General features: G+C 33.6%; 1 protein-coding gene across 5 annotated transcripts in view; it reads left to right on the plus strand.

The window, feature by feature from the left end:
- Positions 1-20,505, plus strand: part of PHF3 (PHD finger protein 3) — an 83,016-nt gene that overhangs the window by 5,107 nt on the left and 57,404 nt on the right. For 3 of the 5 annotated variants that reach the window (XM_090282633.1, XM_090282634.1, XM_090282636.1), the window contains exon 2: positions 4,946-5,214. The exons of the other annotated variants lie outside the window; for them this stretch is intronic. In XM_090282633.1, coding sequence (XP_090138759.1) covers positions 4,971-5,214 — 244 coding nt within the window. In that variant the 5' untranslated portion in view covers positions 4,946-4,970. The remainder of the gene's footprint in view (positions 1-4,945; positions 5,215-20,505) is intronic. 5 annotated transcript variants of the gene reach the window in all.

Genomic DNA, 20,505 nt, shown 5'->3' on the forward strand with positions numbered 1-20,505 from the left:
TTAACTTAAACTGTGGTGTAGGGGCTGGAAGGCACCAAGGCCTTTGCATTTAGGTCTTTGCCTGGGTTACTGTTCCCCTTATGCGTGGATCCCTTTCTCATTTCAGGTTTTGGCTCACATTTCCCTATTAGCAGGTACTTCATTTACCACCATACACAGAATGCCCTCTTTATCACCCCCATTACTAGTATCCTCTTTAGTGTTTTCCCTTAGATTTTATAATTTCCTGATATGTATTTGTCTGCTACTTCATGCCACTGCCATACTCACATGACAATAGTCTACATGAGACAGCTTCCTAAAAGAATAACCTGTTAGGACCTTTGATTGCTTTAGTGATTTAACTTTAGGTTTATATGTACTTTTTTTTTTTTTTAAGATGTTATATAATTTTACTTTGAATATTTTTCTGAAAAGTTGAGCTACTCAATTTTGATTTACTTTTAAATTAAAAGGGATCTTTGTAGAAGTGTTTTTGTTGATGGTGCTTTTAAAATCTTTTTACATTCTATTCACACATGAAACACTTAGAAAACAATGTATGCTAGTATCATGAGTGTAAACTAAATTTGGCTCAAGTACAAGTATAATTCTCTGAGAGTTCAGATGAGACAAGCATTTTAAAGTGGGAACTATCTCTGAACTCAGATTAAATTTTATTCAGATGTTAGTATTGATACTTAATTTGAGTCTTTCTAAATGGCTGTTAGGATCAAACCGAGCCATTCATAATTAGCACATGCTGTTTGTTCCTTTTGCCTGAGTGCCTTCTGGACCTTTAGGAGCCAGCTCACACATTACCTGCTTAGTTTTTCTTGGTCTCATGTTGTTTCACCTTCCTCTGTGATACTATCTGCAGTCCCTCTCAACACTTTGATATTTTCTTGTGTTGTTTATGTGTTTTATTTATTTTTTTGTCTATAATCTGGTTTGGAGTGTCAGTTCCTTGAGTTTGAGACTGGGGTTTCTTTCACTGGTACTTATAATGCTTAATTAGTACATGAATAAATGAGTAATTTTGAATTAAGCAGATTATCCAATTTTCTGATTTAGCTGGATATATTTTATTGTCTGTTAACCCAGAAATAATTTCAGATTTTATTGGATGTGTATATATTATTAGTCACTTAGAATACACCCTAGATAGCCCTGGCTGGGTAGCTCAGTTGGTTAGTGTTGTACTGATATGCCAGGATTGCAAGTTCAATCCCCAGTAAGGGCCCATACAAGAATCAACCAATGAATGCATAAATGGAACAAGTTGATGTTTCTCCTTCTCTCTCTCACGTCCTCTTTCTCTCTAAAATCAATAAAAAGTACACCCTAGATAGACTTGCTATGTTTTAATTATTAAATTTATAACCTCAAATATAAGGAAGCATTTAAGTAAAATTTCAGTGTAAAAAATAGGAATTAGTTTAAATCAAGCAGTCTGTGTAGTCACTGAACCAGTTCAGTTTTTATTAATTAGATCATACCTACATTACTCGGTATGTGAGGGTATTATATTGTAGATTGTTTATTTTTTTTAAAAAGGACTTAGTTTTGAAATAATTTTAGATGTGTAGAAAGTTGCAAGCATAGTATAGAGTTCTTTTATACCCTTTATCCAGTTTCCCTTATTGCTACATCTGACATAATGCCAGTGCCTTATTAGAACTATAGGTTAACATTGGTACGCTACTATTAACTAAATTCCAGACCTTACTCTGATTTTACCAGTTTTCCAACCACTGTCCTTTTCTGTTTCATGATCCAGTCCAAGGTATCACATTGATTAGTGTGCTCAAATTAAGCAGGTTAATATTTCTACAATTGACTAACATTTGTTTTCCAGTTTAGCATGGTTTTTCTTTTATTTTTGAGACTGAGCACTTGGTATCTAAAACTGATTTTTTTAAAATTAATTACTTTATACTTACATTAAATGTTACTTTCAAAATTGTCTTGTGAGATGGCTGTATATTATTATTTTTGCATTCTTCTTTTGGAATTTGCCCTCAGAGCCATTTGGAACCACTTATGAAAAATCAGTCTTATATTTATAGCAGTTTCATAAAATACTAGTCCTGTTATGTGCCCTGTAGAAATTGTCTTCTTTGGACCTATAGGTTTGAGTTGCTTTATACTCCGTTCTGTCTGGGAAGATTCCCAGTCTTACTGGCCTATTGAATGTGTTTCACACAATGATAGCTACTTAACATTTGTTGAATAAAAGTATTGTTAAAGAAATGTAACTTTGTTTTGTCAGTCTTTCTTAATGTTTGACTGTAGAAGCCTTTTTCTGATATGCTTACTTAAATCCAAGAAAGCACACTTTCTAAGTCATCCTAGTTTTGGCAAAAAAAATACTGGAAAGTTTCATTCACCCGTCCTGTTTACAACGTGCTTTACTATTTTTCTTAATTGATCTTTGAAGACTAAATATTGACTACTGTTGAGATTTTAAAATATGCCATAGGCTCTGAAGGTACTTTTAGTAAAAGAGTTTTAAGATTGTTCCCTAATAACAGTATTAAGGAAAAAAAAAATTGCTCATCTAGATTTCTATTTTGAATGGACTGGTGTTTCTTATAGCTTTGTGGTTTCAAGCTGTGTAACCTTAATTCATTTCTGACTGTTCTGAATGTTCCTACCACTTGAAAGCACACACATACAGTAGTTGGGGCAACAGAAAGGCAGACCTCAGGTGAACTTTGTAGAATTTACCAGAATCATGATGTAGGGGGGAAAGAGAAGAGGGGTGTAAGAAGGGGAAGGGTCTAGTCAAGGAACCTAGTATGAATGACCCATGGACATGGACAACGGGGTTTGGATTGAATGTGGGAGGGGGAGGTGGGCGGGGTAGTGGGGAGCAATGGGAGAAAAATGGGACAACTGTAATAGGAAAACAATAAAAGAAACATGATGTTATGGCAATGAGTGCATTTTTCAGTTGAGCATACTATTTTTAGAGGAGCATTAACTTTTTCTCCCCTAGAGCTGGAATTGTCTTTTTTTTCTTTTTGATTCTTCTGAGAAAAAAAGATTATTAATTGGGATGCAGCTCTGAAGAGGAGGTAGTTTTGACCTGTTGTACACTTTAGATTCACGCACATTCAGCTGTACCAATTTATTCATTCTCTTTATATAATTTTGTAAAGATTTAGTAAACTTTTGTAAATTATTTTTAATTACCAAAAATTTATTATACTAAAATTTCGTTGGAATCTGAAAACAGTGGGAGTGTTGATGATGTATACAGTTTTAGGGAATTAAAACTTTTCCTGACTTTTCATCAGCATTGTGAGCTGTAATTTTCTCTTATTGTTATAATTAGAGAATGCATATAAAATAAGCCATGAGTCATCGAGTTAACATTTTGTTATTTCAATGCCTTATTATTTCAATATAAAGATATTGTAGAATTTGAGAAGAAATAACAACATCTTTCTGTTTAGAAGAGGATTAATTTTTGTAAGAGCGAGATAATTTTCTTTCCTTTTTAAAAAATGTAAAATTTTAGTTACAATAAACTGCATCCATTTAAAATGAACAGATGGGTGAATATTGGTCGATATATACACTCATGAAACTACTACCACAATCAAGTTTTAGGATAGTTTCATAAATTTCAAAGTATCTTCCTGTTTCTTTGCAGTCCATCACTCTTATTCAAGGCCCCAGGCAACCACTTATGTGATCGAAAATTATGTTGAAAATTATGGAAAATTCTTTTTAAAGAAGAGCCTTTAATGAGTTAAGTCTAGTCAATTGCTAGCTAGGTAGCTCAGTGTGTAAGGGTTTATGGTCATGGGTTGTGGATCCTTGAAACTTGTGTTTCAGTCTTGCTCTGTTTTGTGACTTTGGGGAAGGCATTTAAATTACTTAAATGATTTTTTTTCTTAAATGTACGTGAAATGTTTAGCAGCATATAATATACACCCAGTATATTGTAGAGTATCTTTGAACTTCCTCCTTTCTCATTTTATAGGGAAAAGAATTAAAGGATACTTGGAGGAAATTTTGGTACATTTGGGGCTAATCTAAAAAATCTTGAAATTTTGCTTAATTAGAATTTTCTAGCTAACTGAATATTACTCAGTTTTTTGTTGACTCCCCTGCCCCTCCATACATCCCTTCAGTTTTCTCAATATAGAAAATAATTCAAATTTTTATAATTGAGGCTCCTCTAAAGTACACGATGACTTCTGCTGAGTGATACCTTGTGTGTAGGTACATTTCAAATATGAGACTAGCCTGAAATCTGTATGGGCCCCATATAACTCACTAAAATAAATTTAAGTCTCTGATATGTTGTTGTCTTGTCATTTATCTCATTTTATCCTAAAGGGACTCCCTGCCAATGTGTGTATGTGCACATCTGTGCCTGTGTGTGTGGAGCTGAGTTTTGATTTATTGGATTTAGTTTATAGTTTCTTTCCATTTTTTCCCCCTACTACCCCGACAAAAAACTTTGTCCCTCTACATTACCTTTCTTCAAATGCTTTATAAATAAAACAAGGCTATTTTGCAGTTTTAATATGTTTGGGACAATAAATTATTTTAGCTCTTTTATAAGGACTTATTGTAAAACAAGTGTCTAATTCTTAATTTATGGGAGGATTATGGTTAAAAACATGATTTTTATGGTTTAATTCTTGTAGGTCTTTCAGATGTATCAAATTAATGGAGTATATACATAGTGCCCCCCCCGAAAAATAATGAGTAAACATTTAATAGGATTTCTGGTAAAATGATATTCTACATGCATGATGAAGAAATCTTTAGTAACAATTCGTTCTACATGTCCAAATGTATATTGGAAAACAGTGAGGATTTTTTTTTAACAATTCAGAAATACCTAAGTGTGTTCTTAGACTCAAAACTATTAAAATAATTTGGTTTTAGGTGATTATCAATTGGTAGCTTTATTTCTTATGGTATTTTTTTTGTCTTTCTATAGGGTTGAAAGACACACAGAAGTCTTCATGGATATAGTTGATACATTTAATCATTTAATTCCTACTGAACACTTAGATGATGCCCTATTTCTAGGATCCAACCTGGAGAATGAAGTCTGTGAGGATTTTAGTTCAAGTCAAAATGTCTTAGAGGACTCGCTGAAGAACATGCTCAGCGATAAGGATCCTATGCTAGGATCTGCAAGTAACCAGTTCTGTTTGCCTGTTTTGGATAGCAATGATCCCAATTTCCAGATGCCTTGTTCAACAGGTAATTCTTTCTTTTTTTTTTTTTTTTTTTTTTTTTTTTTAGTCTGCAATTTAAAATAAAGAATTTTTAGCAGCATTTTTTTCTTTTTTTTTCTTTTTGATGAGGATAGTGAATTTAGGGTTCTCTCCTTTGAGTTTAGATATTCTAGGCATCAAACTTAGAATTTAGAGTGAGTTTCCTTCCAGGGAGTGTGGAATTATTTTCGAAGATAGTTTTATGGATATAGATAGGACAACCATATAATTTATCATCCTAAGTGGAACACTTTTTGAGAATTACAGAGGGTGCTGTTAATACTTACATCATGACTACAGTTGTAATTGGGACATCACCCTAGGCCTGCTGGAATCAAGGGGAACAGCCGAATTGACCTTTCTTGTTGCCCCTTCCAGCCCTTCAAGTTTAATGTATTGTGTGCTCCCATTTCAGATCTTTTAGTATTTTTACAGGTACCTCAAAACCGGAGAAAGAACTCCAGACCTGTGTTATCCAACATAGTAACTGCTAGCCACGTATAACTTAATCACTTGAAATGAGTCTGCTGCTAATTGAGATGTGCTGTTAAATGTACATCAGATGCTAAAGAGAGGGGAAAAAAAGAATAAAATATTTCATCAAAAAATTTCGTAATGTTGATTACATGTTGAGGTGATACTTTGGATTTTTTTAGTTAAATAAGATATACTAAAATTAATTTCACCTCTTTATTCTTTTACCTTCATTTTCAAAGTGGCTACTTTAAAATTTAAAATTATTTAATACATAAGTGGTTTGCATTATATTTCTGTTGGCTAGCGCTGATTTAGGATCTGTATGTAGTTGAAGTCAATGAAAGACTAAGCAAAGTAACTTTCTGTAGGGCTAAACATTCTTAATATGAAATTATTTCAGAGATATATTAATATGTGGAAAATATGTAGATTTTCAATTATAATGCAAAGAAAATATTACAACAAACTTTGGTGCATTTAACCTATCCTGTCAGCTATAATTAGATAAAGGAAAATCAGCTTCACATGGAGAAGTGAGGCTTTCTCTTACTGTTTCCTAGAGTAGTTCACAGATTTAGGTTGTGTTGCTCTGTTTTTCAGTGACGCTAGACTTAATGCATTTCAGTCTTAAGTATATTTTTCATTTTCTTTGAATATTTTCTACTTAATATTTTAATATAAAAATATTTAAAGTTTGGATTAGGTAGCCTGCTATTCATCCATAAATTTTTCAGATAACTGCCTGAAGACCCCAACACTTGGGCCAACTAGGAATCTTTTCATTCTAACGCCTTAATATTGAATCTTTGAATTGCTTGTGAATGGTGTATCTCTGAATTGTATGCATTGTGTTGTGTTATTGCATAGGCTTATATTGTTTTTGTTGTATTCTAAATGTTTTAAAGCTGTAAAAATTTTGTTTTGTGTATGCATTGTTCAAGTTTTTTACTTTGGTTCCTGTGTCAGTACACTGTATCTGATTATCTTTATTGTAAAGCACTTTTGACAATATTTGGTTGTATGTATAAAATTTCAGTCTAGTTCAAGTTCAGTAAAAACATTCATTGAATACTTAAGTGCTTGTAACTGGGAATACAGTTACGCTCAAGTGTGCTACACTGGGCCTGGAATTGGCAAATGTATCATCCTGTTAAGACTTTTTACAAAATTCCAGCCTTAAGTAATACTGGTATTCCTACATGCAATTCCTCTTCTTTCTTCCTTTTATTTTTTTAATTGAGTTTCATTGATATGAAAAGTTAAAAGTCTCTTTAGTTTTGATGAACATTTTATTTTGTTTTTAGAAGATTTTGAACATCTTTATTGACATTTGTAAACTTTTTTGAGGTGTAATTAATATTTGTTTATGATTTTATTATCTTATAAACTTATTTAAGGATTTAAGTAGAATTATTTAAGTTTTTTTAATCTTAAATTTGCTACAATTATTTATCTTGGTTCTTATGCAGAACTGTTTGTATTAATATATGTATAGTACCTGTTTTTAAGATATTTAAGGGAATATGTGGGGGAAAACTTGATAAAGCTCTCTGTCTAGGATTGTTTAGATTTCATTGTGCCATCAGGCAGGGGATTTTGTACTTATTGCTTCAAAGTTTCAATTGCCTGTTGGGATATTTGGTTCAGTAAAAGGTCTATATATTTTCTAATGATAGCAAAGTGAAAAGCATTAAAAATTTTTTCTTTTAAATTTTGTTTTGAAATAATTTAGATTTAAGAGAGTTGTAAGTAAATTTGATTGCATTTACTGAAAACCATATGTGGACAACTTTTACAACTTCAGGTAGTCAGAAACTACTTCAGTTTTTGCTATTAAAAAAAGATGACATAGTTCTTACCCAGATATTTGTACCTGGCTCTGTAGTTTTTTACTAATTGTCTTGACTGAAGTTTATCAGGGGAATGACCCTTTCATTATTCTTAAGGCCAATGAAAGCTACAGATACAGTTATTTGTAACATTGGTTTTGATAGTGCTTAAATTAGCACACAAAACTACTGTGTCTTGTTCTCTACCATGCTAAACCAGGTTGGTTTGCTGTTAAAGAAAAATGTTTTGGTTGACATAGTTGAGTGGCTTGCATTGTATTTCAGTTGTCTCCAAAAATCATAGGAGGAACTTTAAAGTTAAAAATAGGAAAGAAAAATGGGAGATTACTTCTAGTACTTTGTCAGATGCATAAAAGTTAGGATACTAATTATTTCATTTTGAGAGATAAACAGTTGATTCTCATCTTTTTGAATGCTTTTGACTGTAAAGTGTTTCTTTAACTGGAGTGTTTGCATATGGTTTTTAGATTTGCCCAGTAATACATTTTTTTAAATTCCAGCAAGTAAGGAAAATCATTACATGTGGGAGAAATGTTTGCTTTTGGTGATCAGATCAACAATTGGTACTCTTCAAAAATCCTGTTGTTATCCTTAAAATGAAAATTATATTTTCCCAAGTACCAGGTTTAAGATACTAAATATATTGTTTGTATATACCACTTGAGGAGTGTATTCAAAGTCATTGAAACGGTGTTTGAAAAACTGCCATTGGCATTACAGTATTATGAAGAAATGTTTATCTCTCATTTTATAGACAAATGTATTCCCTTTTTACATAGCTATGATTCATAAGTGTAAAACAAGTTTTACATTTGTAATCCATCTCCTTTTAATAATGGTGTATTGAAATGTCCAGTGGCTGTAATTTGATTTATTTCTCTAAGACCAGGAAGAAAAACACACTGTAGATACAAAGGTATTCAGAGCAGCCTTTCATTCAAAGGCACTTGTAGGTACTGCATCCTTCAGTGAAACCAGAATGTCCTTTCCAGGCTATATCATGGCTTACAAAAAATCATCACTCACTTAACAACAACAACAACATAAAGCCCTTCTGTAGCATGGTTTTTGGAGATTAAATGTATCAAAGTTATTGAATTCTTAACAGTATCTTGTATATTTGCTTAATATTGACTCATACTATGTACTTGTGTTTTTTTCAGCTGTAAAGGAAAATTTCTGCTAGCATGCATATGTAATAGTTGCATTCCTATTAAGAATTACTTTGATAATATATGACATCAGGCAGTATTCTTTAATTAAGGATTTTAGCTTGTGCTGCTTCCTTCTGAGCCAGGTATTGTAATAACATGTTACAAGCTTCTCAGCAATAGTGTGATTTGGTTCCTTTATTAGCACACAAATTTTTTCTAACGTTTAATCCTAATGCTGTAGTTTGGGACTTCATCATTAGAGGCAGACTTCATCTGTGTAATATGGAAAAATTATATTGTACTTGTTCTGGAAAAATGATTAGTGTCCTAGTATATCACCGAGATTTTTAAAAAATAATATTTACAAGTTTTTATGGCTTCATGCTTATTTTGGACATTTCCAATCAGACAATACACTGAACTAACCACAGAGGACTTCTGGTCCAATAAAATCCATGTTTTCAGATACTAATTATTCTTCCTGTTTGTACTTTATTTGTGGGAGTAGCAAACTCTTTGTGCACACTAATTACACATGTGGATCCATGTAAATTCATTCCATATTTGCACTGGAGAATTTTTTCACTATTTTTGTTTGTATTCTGAGTGGTAGTATTTGTCTTTTTTTTTTTTCTTTTTAACTTCTGTGTTTCAGTGAACCTCTGTGCCATTGTTCTTATTTTTGAGAATTGCATTTGAACAAGAAAATACAAATTTAATGTACATGTACATTAAATCAGAGTAAATGATTAGCTTTTTAAAAACATACATAGCCTTTAAGAATAAAACTTAATTTCTATAAGATTATTAATATTGAATAATCATTGAGTTATACTTAAAGGGATTTATTTTCGTGAAAGTGGGGTATGTTTAGAAGAGAGCAAACAAAGAAAGGCAAACAGCTTGTAGAATTAGATATAACATGACGGAGACAAGAAGATGCTGGGAAGTGGAAAGGGTAGACATAATAGCAGCCAGAGATACTTGAAAGTTTGTCACATTGACAAGAGATTTGACTTTTTTTGTGGATCACAGGAAAAGAGCTAGATTTAATATGAAGCCGTTAGGAGACTAAGTTTGGTTGCCTAAGAGGAACTTGGGGTTCCCTCACAATAGAATAATAGGTTCCCTGAGAATATGGGATTTTCTCTTTTGCTGAATATGAATGACCCCCTAGCCGGTTTCATTGGGGATTTAGGTATCAGATATGCATACCTCGTTTTATTGTGTTTCACAGATGTCTGGTTTTTTTTGTTTGTTTGTTTGTTTGTTTTTTAAACAAACTTAAAACAAGACCCTCCACTAAGCAAAAAGATTACAACTCGCTTTATTGCGATACTTGCTTTATTACAGTGGTCTGGAACTAAACCCTGCTGTGTCTCTGAGGTATGCCTGTAGTTTCTACTGGATGACCTTTTATGGTCTGTTCCAATAAAAGTGTCTCTTTATTTCTTCTTTATTAAAAATTAGACTGTTTAATCTTAAATCCTATTTGCAGGCCTGATGTATTCCATTGCTTTTTAAAATTATTTGAAGTACAATTTGAAAGCTCATAAGTAAGCAGCTTTTATTGGTCTTGATTCAATTTCTTGCCATATTTTATTTCTTATGCTTTATGTTACAAACTGTTCAATTTAGACATTTATAATAATTATGTCAAACAGGTATTATTCATTAATCATTGCTGCAAGTCATCCTTAATACCAAAATAGCAGCAGTGAATTTAGATAAAACAAATAAGCCCTTTAACACAAACACTAAAATATTACTTTCTAAATTCAGAAAATCCCAAGGTAGACAATTGAGAGAGAGAGAAAGAGAGAGAGAGAGAGAGAGAGAGAGAGAGAGAGAGAGAGAGAAAGAGAGAAAGAGAGAGAGGGAGAGAGAGAGAGAGAGAGAGAGATTGAGATTGGTTTAAGAAATTGTGGTTGTGGGGGCTGGGAAACCCAAAATCTTCAAGATAGGCTGGTAGAATGTAGACCCAGGGAAGATTTGATACTGCAACTTGAGTCTGAAGGCAGTCTGGGACAGAATTCCCTCTGTCTTGGGGGACCTCAATTTTTTTTTCTTAAGGCCTTCAACTGATTTGTTGAGGCCTACCCATATTATAGAAGATAATCTCTTCACTCAAAGTTTACTGGTTTAAATGTTAATATTATCTAAAGAAGTCCTTCATAGTAACATTTAGACTGGCATTTCACCAGATAATCTGGGTACTGTGTCATAACCAAGTTGACGTATAATATTAACCATCAGAGCAAGGTACCAAACTTTTAGAACATGATAAATTGTTCTTTGAACTATTGCTGCTAGTTTATGTTGTCATGAAACTAGTTTTAATCTCAGGAATTTTGAGAAAGTGGTTTCAGAGGCAGTTTGTAAAGCCCCCAGGTTTTTTCTCTCAAAAGGGGTTATATATAAAGTAGGTTGATAAAATAGCTAATATGTGTGTATGTTAATGTACCAAGTACTGTACAGAAGTGCTTTGCCAGTATTATCTCATTAACTCTTTATAAAAACCTTAAACACTGTAGATAACTATTATCAGTTCCACTTTATAGCTGAATAAACAGGTGATTTGAGAGTGATTAAGTAATTCCCAAGTTCACCAACAAGTTAAGTCATAGGACTTGGACTGGAATAGATTCTCAGTTTTTCTGCCATCAAGTACATTAGTGGTCTTAAGAGCAAGGCTTTAAACTGCATCCCAAATTTTATTTGGCTTCATAGTGTGCAAAATCAGGATAAGGAAAGGAGTATTAAAAAAAATTTTTTTATGGTCTGTTTCCCTTTCAAAGAATACGTGTGTTTGTAGGAGAGTTATGAATCCCAGAAATGACTCAACTATTAAAGATAAGGGGTTTTAGAGATGGGCATTGACTAGTGATTTGGTTAATCATGAATACTGGAAAGTGCTCATAGTGGGTGTCTTCACTAAGTGCCAGCAGGGAGAAGTGTACTACATACAAGCTATGTAAAGACGTTTTTATTAGGTAAAGAATTGATTCATGGTATTCAATTAGATATACAGAAAAATATCTTCCCTTCTCATTTTACAGTTGAAGAAATTGAGGTTTAAAAAGAAACCAATTGAAGAAATGTTGTTAAGAATGGGTTTTTCACTATTCACTTTTTGAATATTAGTTTTGTATCAGATAGTGTGCTAGATGGTAGGTATACAGTGTTGAGTAAAACAAGATGTGGTCTCTGTTCTTAGGGAGCTTAAAGTTTAATATAGAAGTAATTTTCTTTTTGACCCCCCCACCCCCCCGAGGATGCTTAATAAGTTTAGTTATTTAACATACACTTATTAGGAGAGGTGGTCTGCCATGGACCTCCTGTATCCCCCGATTTTCCTGCTTGGTATGCCAGGAATGCAAGGTCCTGGCCACCCTTTAACTGCCATTTTTTAGGGTCACGTTTGCAAGAAGCACTTTTGAAGAAGCAGCTAACATTTGCTCCTTCCCCTCTACCTCTTACTCCAGAGAAAGAGCAGGTTTGCTTACTGCTCGCTTACTAAGTTCCCCACACTGTTTCTCTCCTGTGCCTCAACTCACTGTGTGTAGGTATCCCCATCCCCTCTGGAACTTGGGGAGGGGGAAGCAAAGGGAACTGAATATAATATGATCATGCTGGTTGCTCTCTACCATGATGACAGAATTCTTTGTTTATTACCCCATAGGCTCATGTCTGCTGTCTACACTGTGAATTTGTTGATTTGCAAGTAGGGTGAAATCCTACACCCTTCACATTTCTTTATATCACTGTGTTAAAGCTCAGAAATAATTAATGGGCACTTAACAAAGAACTTTACTTATTAAAGATAAAGAATATTTTAAACTAATTCCATGAAGGCAGAGGTTCTATATGTTTTTACTGCAATAGTTTCTAGCCTAGTCCATAGTAGATATTCTCTAAATTTTAACTGGCGGGGAGGGCACAAGGAAAGGAAAAACGTGGGGCAAGAAGTGGGACCAGAAGTTAAGGTAGTAAAATACTTGCTGCGGGTGGGGCACAGCTTTGGCTTACTGATTTCTAGCAGCCAAGAGAATAACATTCCATTGTGAAAAATTAGTGTCATTGAAGTAAAAATAAATTCAGGGCCCAGGAAAAGGAAGACTATTTCTGACACTGAAACTAGAAATAAATTTCATCTATAGTTTTGTCATGATGTGTGATATGATAAAGGAAAATCTTTTAACATGCTTTCAGTGAACAGAGGGCTTTTTCTTACAGCATCGCCCAATATGTATCCCAGTACACACTGTTTTACAGGGACTAATATAATGGTTTGGCCCAATCACAGGTTAGATTTTAAGTTATATTTAAAACAGCTTCCTTGGATATCATTTCTCACACCAGATTTTTAAATGCAGTGATGTAAAAGGTGAGTTATAATACTCTTTGAGAATTGCTAGGAATGCAATTACCCACCCCCACATGTTTTTTTTTTCTTCCAGCTAAGTGCATAGATATAAACTTTATAAATAGATAGGCTTAAGTAGATTTATAGGTTATGATTGGGGCATTTGTTCTGCCCATCCTGAGCGGAGAAGGATAGAGCCAAAATTTTCCTAGGAAGATAATTTTAGGCCCCTCTAATGCACAAGCAGACAGGAGAAGCCTCATAACTACAGATGTAAATGAAGATAGTTTTGGCATAGGTAATTTTTGTTTTATAGAGCATATTTAAAGTGGTAACTTTTTGAGTAAAATTCATAGATTCTAGTCTCTTTACTTCCAGTTCATTATTCTTAGCTGTTTTCTTCCAGTCATGGCAGGATAGCAGAATCCCTTGTTTCCATTTTCGCCATAATAAGGGCCTGGATTCCTTTGGAACTCTTCAGATCTGGACTTTCTACTTCTACCCCTTGTGCTTCTTCTTCATTCCATAATTGTTTGTCTTAGTTGGAGAATGTTCAGAAAAGATTTCTGAACTGGAGCTACTGGTGTTGGTATTGTCCTCTGCTATCTGTTCTTCCCTAAAGTACCGCCTTTTCCTAATCTTAATCTTTTATTATAGACTTAAATTTATGTCTTTAAGTGCATCTTTTAAAAAATTTAATCTTTATTGTATTTTTTCATTACCATTTAGTTCCCTTATACCCCCCCTCTCCCAGCAATCCCCACAGTGTTGTCTATGTCCATGAGTCCTTTTTCCTTTTTGCTCAAACCCTCTACCCTTTCACACTTCCCACACTAACTTATATTCTCTCTATGAATCTGTCCCCATTTTCCTTGTTAGTTCTGTTTTTTCATTAGATTCCATATCTGAGTGGAATAATATGGTATTTGTCTTTCTCTGACTGGCTTATTTCACTTAGCATAAGGTTCTCTATGTCCATTGATACTGTCCCAAAGGGTACAACTTTCTCCTTTTTTAGGGCTGAGTAGTATTCCATTGTGTAAATGTCCCATAGTTTTATCCACTCATCCTGCTGATGGACAGGGGCTGCTTCCATACCTTGATGATTGTAAACACTGCGGTGAACATAGGGGTGCTATGTTCTTTAGAATTAGTATTTTGGGTTCCTTCAGATATATTCCCAGAAGTGAGATCACTGGGTCAAAAGGCAGATCCATTTTTAATTTTTGGAGGTATCTCCATGCTGCTTTCCACAGTGGCTGCACCAGTCTGCATTCCCACCAGCAATGCAAAAGGGCTCCCCTTTCTTCACATCCTCCCCAGCACTTGTTTGTTGATTTATTGGATAGCCATTCTGACTGGTGTGAGATGGTATCTCATTGTGGTTTTAATTTGTATTTCTCTGATGATTAGTGATGTTGAGCACCTTTTCATACATCTGTTGGCCATCTGTATGTCCTCTTTGGAGAGGTATCTATTCAGGTCCTTTACCCATTTTTTATTTTTATTTTATTTTATTTTATTTTTTGTTGTTGAGTTTTTTAAGTTCTTTATAAATTTTGGATATTAACTTATCAAGTGTATCGATGGATATGTTCTCCCATTCTGTGACTTACTAGAACTGATAAATGAATCCAGCAACGTAGCAGGATACACAATTAATATCCTGAAGTGAGTTGCATTTTTATATGCCAGTAATGAACTAACAAATGGAAATTAAGAAAAAAATCCCATTCACAATCACTACAAATAATACAATACCTGGGAATAAACCTAACCAAGAATGTAAAAGGCCTGTACTTGGAAAATTATTAAAGATAATTAAAGATACAAATAAGTGGAAGCACATCCTGTGTTCATGGACAGTAAGAATTAACATCATTAAAAAGGCCATACCATCCTGGCTGGTGTGACTCCGTAGATTGAGCACCAGCCTGTGACCCAAAAGGTTACTGGTTTGATTCCCAGTCAGGACGCGTTCCGGGGTTATGGGCCAAGTTCCCAATTGGGGGCATGCGAGAGGCAACTGATTGATGTATGTCTCACATTGAAGTTTCTCTCCCTTTTTTCCTCTCTTCCCCTCTCTCTAAAAGTAAATAAGTACAATCTTTAAAAAAAAAAAAAATGTCCCTTCTACCCAAAGCAATCTATAGATTCAGTGCAATTTCTGTCAAGGTTCCAATGATGTATTTCACAGAACAAGAGCAAATATTTCAAAAATTTATATGGAACCATGAAAGGCCCTGCATGGCAACAGCGATCCTGAAAAAGAACAAAGTTGAAGGAATCATAGTACCCAATATCAAACTGTACTATAAAGCCACAGTAATCAAAACAGCTTGGTACTGGCATAGAAACAGACACAGAACAATGGAACATAATAGCTCAGAAGTAAACTCATATCTTTATAGTCAATTAATGTTTGACAGGAGGCAAGCATATACATGGGCTAACGATAGTTTATTCAATAAATGGTGTTGGGAAAATTAGACAGATGTGTGCAGAAAAAAATGAAACTAGAGACCACCTTTATACACCACACACAAGAATAAATTCAAAATGGATCAAAGACTTAAATGTTAGACCTAAAACCATAAAAATCCTTGAAGACAATATAGGCAGTGAAATATTTTGCTTGTAGCAATATTTTATTGGATATATCTCCCCAGGCAACGGAAACAAAAAATAAATAAATGGCACTATATCAAACTAAAGTTTTTGCACAGCAAAGGAAATTGTCAGCCAAATAAGTGCATCTTGAATGATAAATTAGTTACCAGATGTATACTTAGGTAACACAAGAGGTAAACTGTCAAGTGTATTAAAGCAGAGGAATATCCAAAATGATGACACTCTTCTAAGCATAACTGATCTAATTTATTTATTTTTTTTCCTGGTAAAGCTATTTACCTGTAACCAGAGTCTATGATTAGCATGAGAGCACTTTACTAGCTGGGTTGAACAACTACTAGGTATTAATCAGAGAATACAGTGTGAATGATGCCATCTTAAGTTGAGTGGACATTGGCTCAGAATCGTTTAAGGGAGTGAATAGTAATTTATATATAGATATTTATATTCAGAATTATGTCTGATGATTATTTGATTGTTTTAATTTTTTTAAATAGAAACTGCACATTTGACAAATCTCAAGACTACTTTGAAAAACTAATCTAAAATGAGAGAGCTGTTTGTCGAACTACCACCACCTGGTGATAGTGTCCTCCAATTATAGGAATAGAAAATTATTTCCTGTGTTTTGAGTCAGAAAGGCAAGGTATTTTTTTCTCTTTTCAGAACTAAGTCGGATCATTTTGTAGCTGTCACTAGTCATGAAGTATTCTTTTTTTTTTTGTAAATGTAAAATTCATGCAATTATTGCTCAATATTTTGAAGAGAACATATGTCAGATATTAAAAATATCTTAAGTTGTGTTATAGTTAAAAACAAGTCATGAGTTTGTTCTGAAGATACATAAATTTGAATTTACTTTTCTCATTACAAAGATTAGGGATTGGCATATTTCCAAATTAGCTTTCACATGCTTTTTAAAACTGTAACTGTTGATTTAGAATAGTAATAGAATGAGCCTGATCCCTGAGTCCTGGTTTTATACAGAAGTATAAAAGAGAATTGTTTTTAAGCCTCTTATCCTGAAACATTTGAAGTGTTGAATATGATTGTTGTTGACCGTATTATATTTTTTGAATTTTCTCACCTGTCTACATCTTCCCTTTCTTCCCAGCTGAATTATTTTCAGCTTCATCCTTTGTCTGAAAACAAGGCTTTTTTCTTCAGAATTAACTGAATACTCCATAAGAATTTATTTTTATACTTTGTATATGATCTTAGGTCAGCATTTAAACCAGAAGCTTATATCATTTTAGTATACCTAATTTAAATATGATTGATGACTCTTTTAACAGTTCCAGAACTATTTATATTAATAAAAGAGGATGCTTTCTAATATAAATGATTTTGCAGTATTTGGCTGTTAGTGTGTTTTAACATAGTGAAGTTAAAAAGTTTTATGGTACTGTGTGTAGTATTCTTTGGGAGGAAAGGCTAATCTAGATGATTTTGTAATTTGAAAGACTAGGGTTCTTAATTTGATAATTGTTTAATGTGGTAACAACTTGATCAAGTTTACTTGTTTTTCGTAATCACAGAATGTTGTTATACACTAGATGTGCAAAAGCTGACATTTAACTTATTTATTAATCCTGAGATGGTTTATGAATAGCTTTTTCATCATTAAAGAAGTGAATTATTTCACTTTAAAATACAAAAAATAATTTTGTTGTAAAGAAAATCAGGATCCTAAAGCAAATACTTTCTTGACCTTTGTTTTTTGATATTCTATTCCTTTGTCTCATTAACCCCATAAATTTTACTCTTACCATCTTTTCTCCCCCATCAGGAGAAAAATGAATAATAAAATCTCTTAAGCCCTTCACTTTTTAAAGGATGTTGATGAAAAATGAATTCTGGTAAAAGAGAGCTGCTTCTGTGATTCTTCTTATGGGGTATCTAGGATGAGACTGGCTGACTTTTAGTGGCTGCAGAGAGATTCATTAGCTTGTTTGTAGGGCCCTACCCTGGCCCACCTTCCCTATCTAAAAGGTAGGTGTATACCTTCCAGCCAGAGTTGAATTTCATAATTCCTTGGCAGTCATTAATTCCTATTATTAGACAATTAGGGATAGTAGTTACCTGGATTTTCCTAAATCATAGAGCTAGGCACCTTCAGCCTGACCCCAGAAGTGCTTTCCCTGTTCCAGACTCCAGATTTCCTAGTCGGTTGCTGTCATGGATTTGGTTCTCATGGATTGTAACACACTGGGTCATCTTGATAAAAATTTTTTGACATTTTGGCCTAGGATTAGGTTCAGATGGGAGTGACAGAAAACTCCAAATAACTGATATAAAGAAATAAATTTATTTTGTCATGCATTAGCTCAGAAAAAAGTAACTGAGAGCTGGTATGGAGCTCCACAGTGCCAAGGACCTGAGCTCCTCTACCTGCACTAATATGTGTGATCCGTTATTTCCCAGGCCCATTTCATAGTTTGAGATGGCTCCTCCAGCTGTCAAGTTGGATTCTAGTCAGTAAAAGAGTAAGGGGGAAGGGGAAAGTATGCCTGTTCCTTTACGATTATACCCTGAAAGTTGCATGTACCATTTCATCTTACATTCTGTTCGCCATAACTTGTGGCCACATCTGGCAGTAACGTAGGTTGAAAAGTATAGTCTTTATTTTGTATCACCATGTGTCCAGTTGAAAAACAGGAATTCTAGTGAATTAGGAAGGATGGATGAATGGACATTGGGCAACAGCTAACTTATCTCAAGCATAGCTTCTGTAGGTTACTTTGTGGGGAAGTTAAATTCGGGACCTTTTCCTGCTGACCTCAGCTTAGAGGTCATGCCGTGAGGTTTGGCTTATTTTCAGTGCTGATTATGTTTCACTTGTCTAAGACTTCTATGCTGTGTATCTATTTTTTACCCCTAACTAATGGAACTTGGCTTGGGTCTCATTTTGCATATTTAGGTCTCTGTGCTCAACCATTATCATCTGCTTATATCAAAAATTTTAGAGGGAAATTGGGTTCTTGTATTGCTTCACCCTGAAGGGATAGGTAGGCTTCAATTCATTAAGGTAATGATATTGAAACTTTTTTGATTATACATGTTTATCAGTAAGACCTTTTTAAGTGCTTATCAGTACTTGTTATGTTTTTCTAAATACTTGTCTTACTGTGCTAATATGTTAATGTCCATTGTAACACATGCAGTAGGTATTTTTAAATGATATAGAAAACAACTGATATTTACACTTTAAAAATTATTTAAAATAATCAATTATACAAGAATTTTTTTGGAGTGCAGTGTTCTTGACTAAGTTTTGAAATTTTCATCTTGGCATTCTGATATAATCTTATACATCTAGTTCTAAGTTGAAATTGATACTTGATTTTAATGACTATTGTGGATAAAAAATATAGTCCAAGAAAGATACATGTATTTAAATAGAAGAAATTCACTGTAGGCCTTACTTTCAAGTTACAGTCCTAGTGGGTTTTTTTGTTGTTGTTCCTATCAAGTACATAAAGCCTGTTATTTGCAGCTAAATTGGAACTTATCTGCCACCTTCAATGTGTCTGTTGTTCTTTTAAACTAATAGGAAGTTGTTACATTTTAAAATATTTACATTTGAGCTCAACCCCACTCAATGTTTATATTTGGAAAAATTTTTAAGTGTCCAGGAAGTTTTTAAAGGTGTCAGATTTCATTTTTAGTCACAAATCATAGAATGATGGAAACATTTCTACACATTAGTGTTCTTAGCCCAAACTTATTTTAGAAAAGCAATTACTTTCTTACTCATTACTAAAATGTCTTCTTTATCTAGAAGGGACATATTAGGTACTTATTTTTCAATATGACATATCATAGTTACTTATAAGGCCAATGCCTCTTTTGCAAAACTTGTTTTATTAAAAAAATGGGGGGAAAAAAGTATAATCCTTAAGTATAACAGTTCTTAAGATCTTTTCTGTGAATTAATGGAGAACCTCTGTGTTGTATAAAGATTTTAATAGTTATTTCCCATTTCATTAAAATGATTGTGAACACTACTGTTTATAAAGCTTTTTTTCCCCAATATAAAAAGAACTTTATGATCACATCTTGTAACAATGCAAAATATTGAAGGCGAACAAATGCAGTAAGGTTGTCAACTCCTTCATGCTATGGAATTCTCAGTCTGGAGATTTCTTCTTTATGATAAATTATGACTAGAATTTTATCTGATTTCATATATTGGTAAAGTTGAGCTTCTCTTCTTTTTCTTCCTTCCTTCCTTCCTTCCTTCCTTCCTTCCTTCCTTCCTGCCTGCCTTCCTTCCTGCCTGCCTTCCTTCCTTCCTTCCTTCCTTCCTTCCTTCCTTCCTTCCTTCCTTCCTTCCTTCCTTCCTCTTTCCCTTCCTTTCCTCCTTTCTCCCCTCCACCCCCATTAATTTACATAATGCTTTCTTCCTGGATACAGATTGATGTTGTGTGCATTCCTTTAGTTATGTACACCTCTTTGGGAGACCCCCTACTTAGTGTATACTTCAGTCTAATGAAAGCTGACATATAAGGGTGTCTTTTGAAAAGGTGTAAAGTATTATATTTATTGGTAGTACCTTTTCAGTGTACACTGACCATACTTTCATGTTTTTCCCCAAAGAGTTTTGCTAATACCTGACAAATTTTGACTTTTAAAGCTTCTTAATTTTAGAACTCCTAATAAAATGTAAATATTTGTAACTTGTGTATACTGACATCATCTTTGACTTTATCTTATTAGTTTCTTACCCATATTTTTCCTTTGCTTACCTTTTCTTTTTTAAATATTACCTTATATATCTTTTTAAAGGTTATTTTAAA

This window comes from Furipterus horrens, unplaced genomic scaffold (assembly GCF_987537825.1).
Source record: "Furipterus horrens unplaced genomic scaffold, mFurHor1.1.pri manual_scaffold_6, whole genome shotgun sequence".
NCBI lineage: Eukaryota > Metazoa > Chordata > Mammalia > Chiroptera > Furipteridae > Furipterus > Furipterus horrens.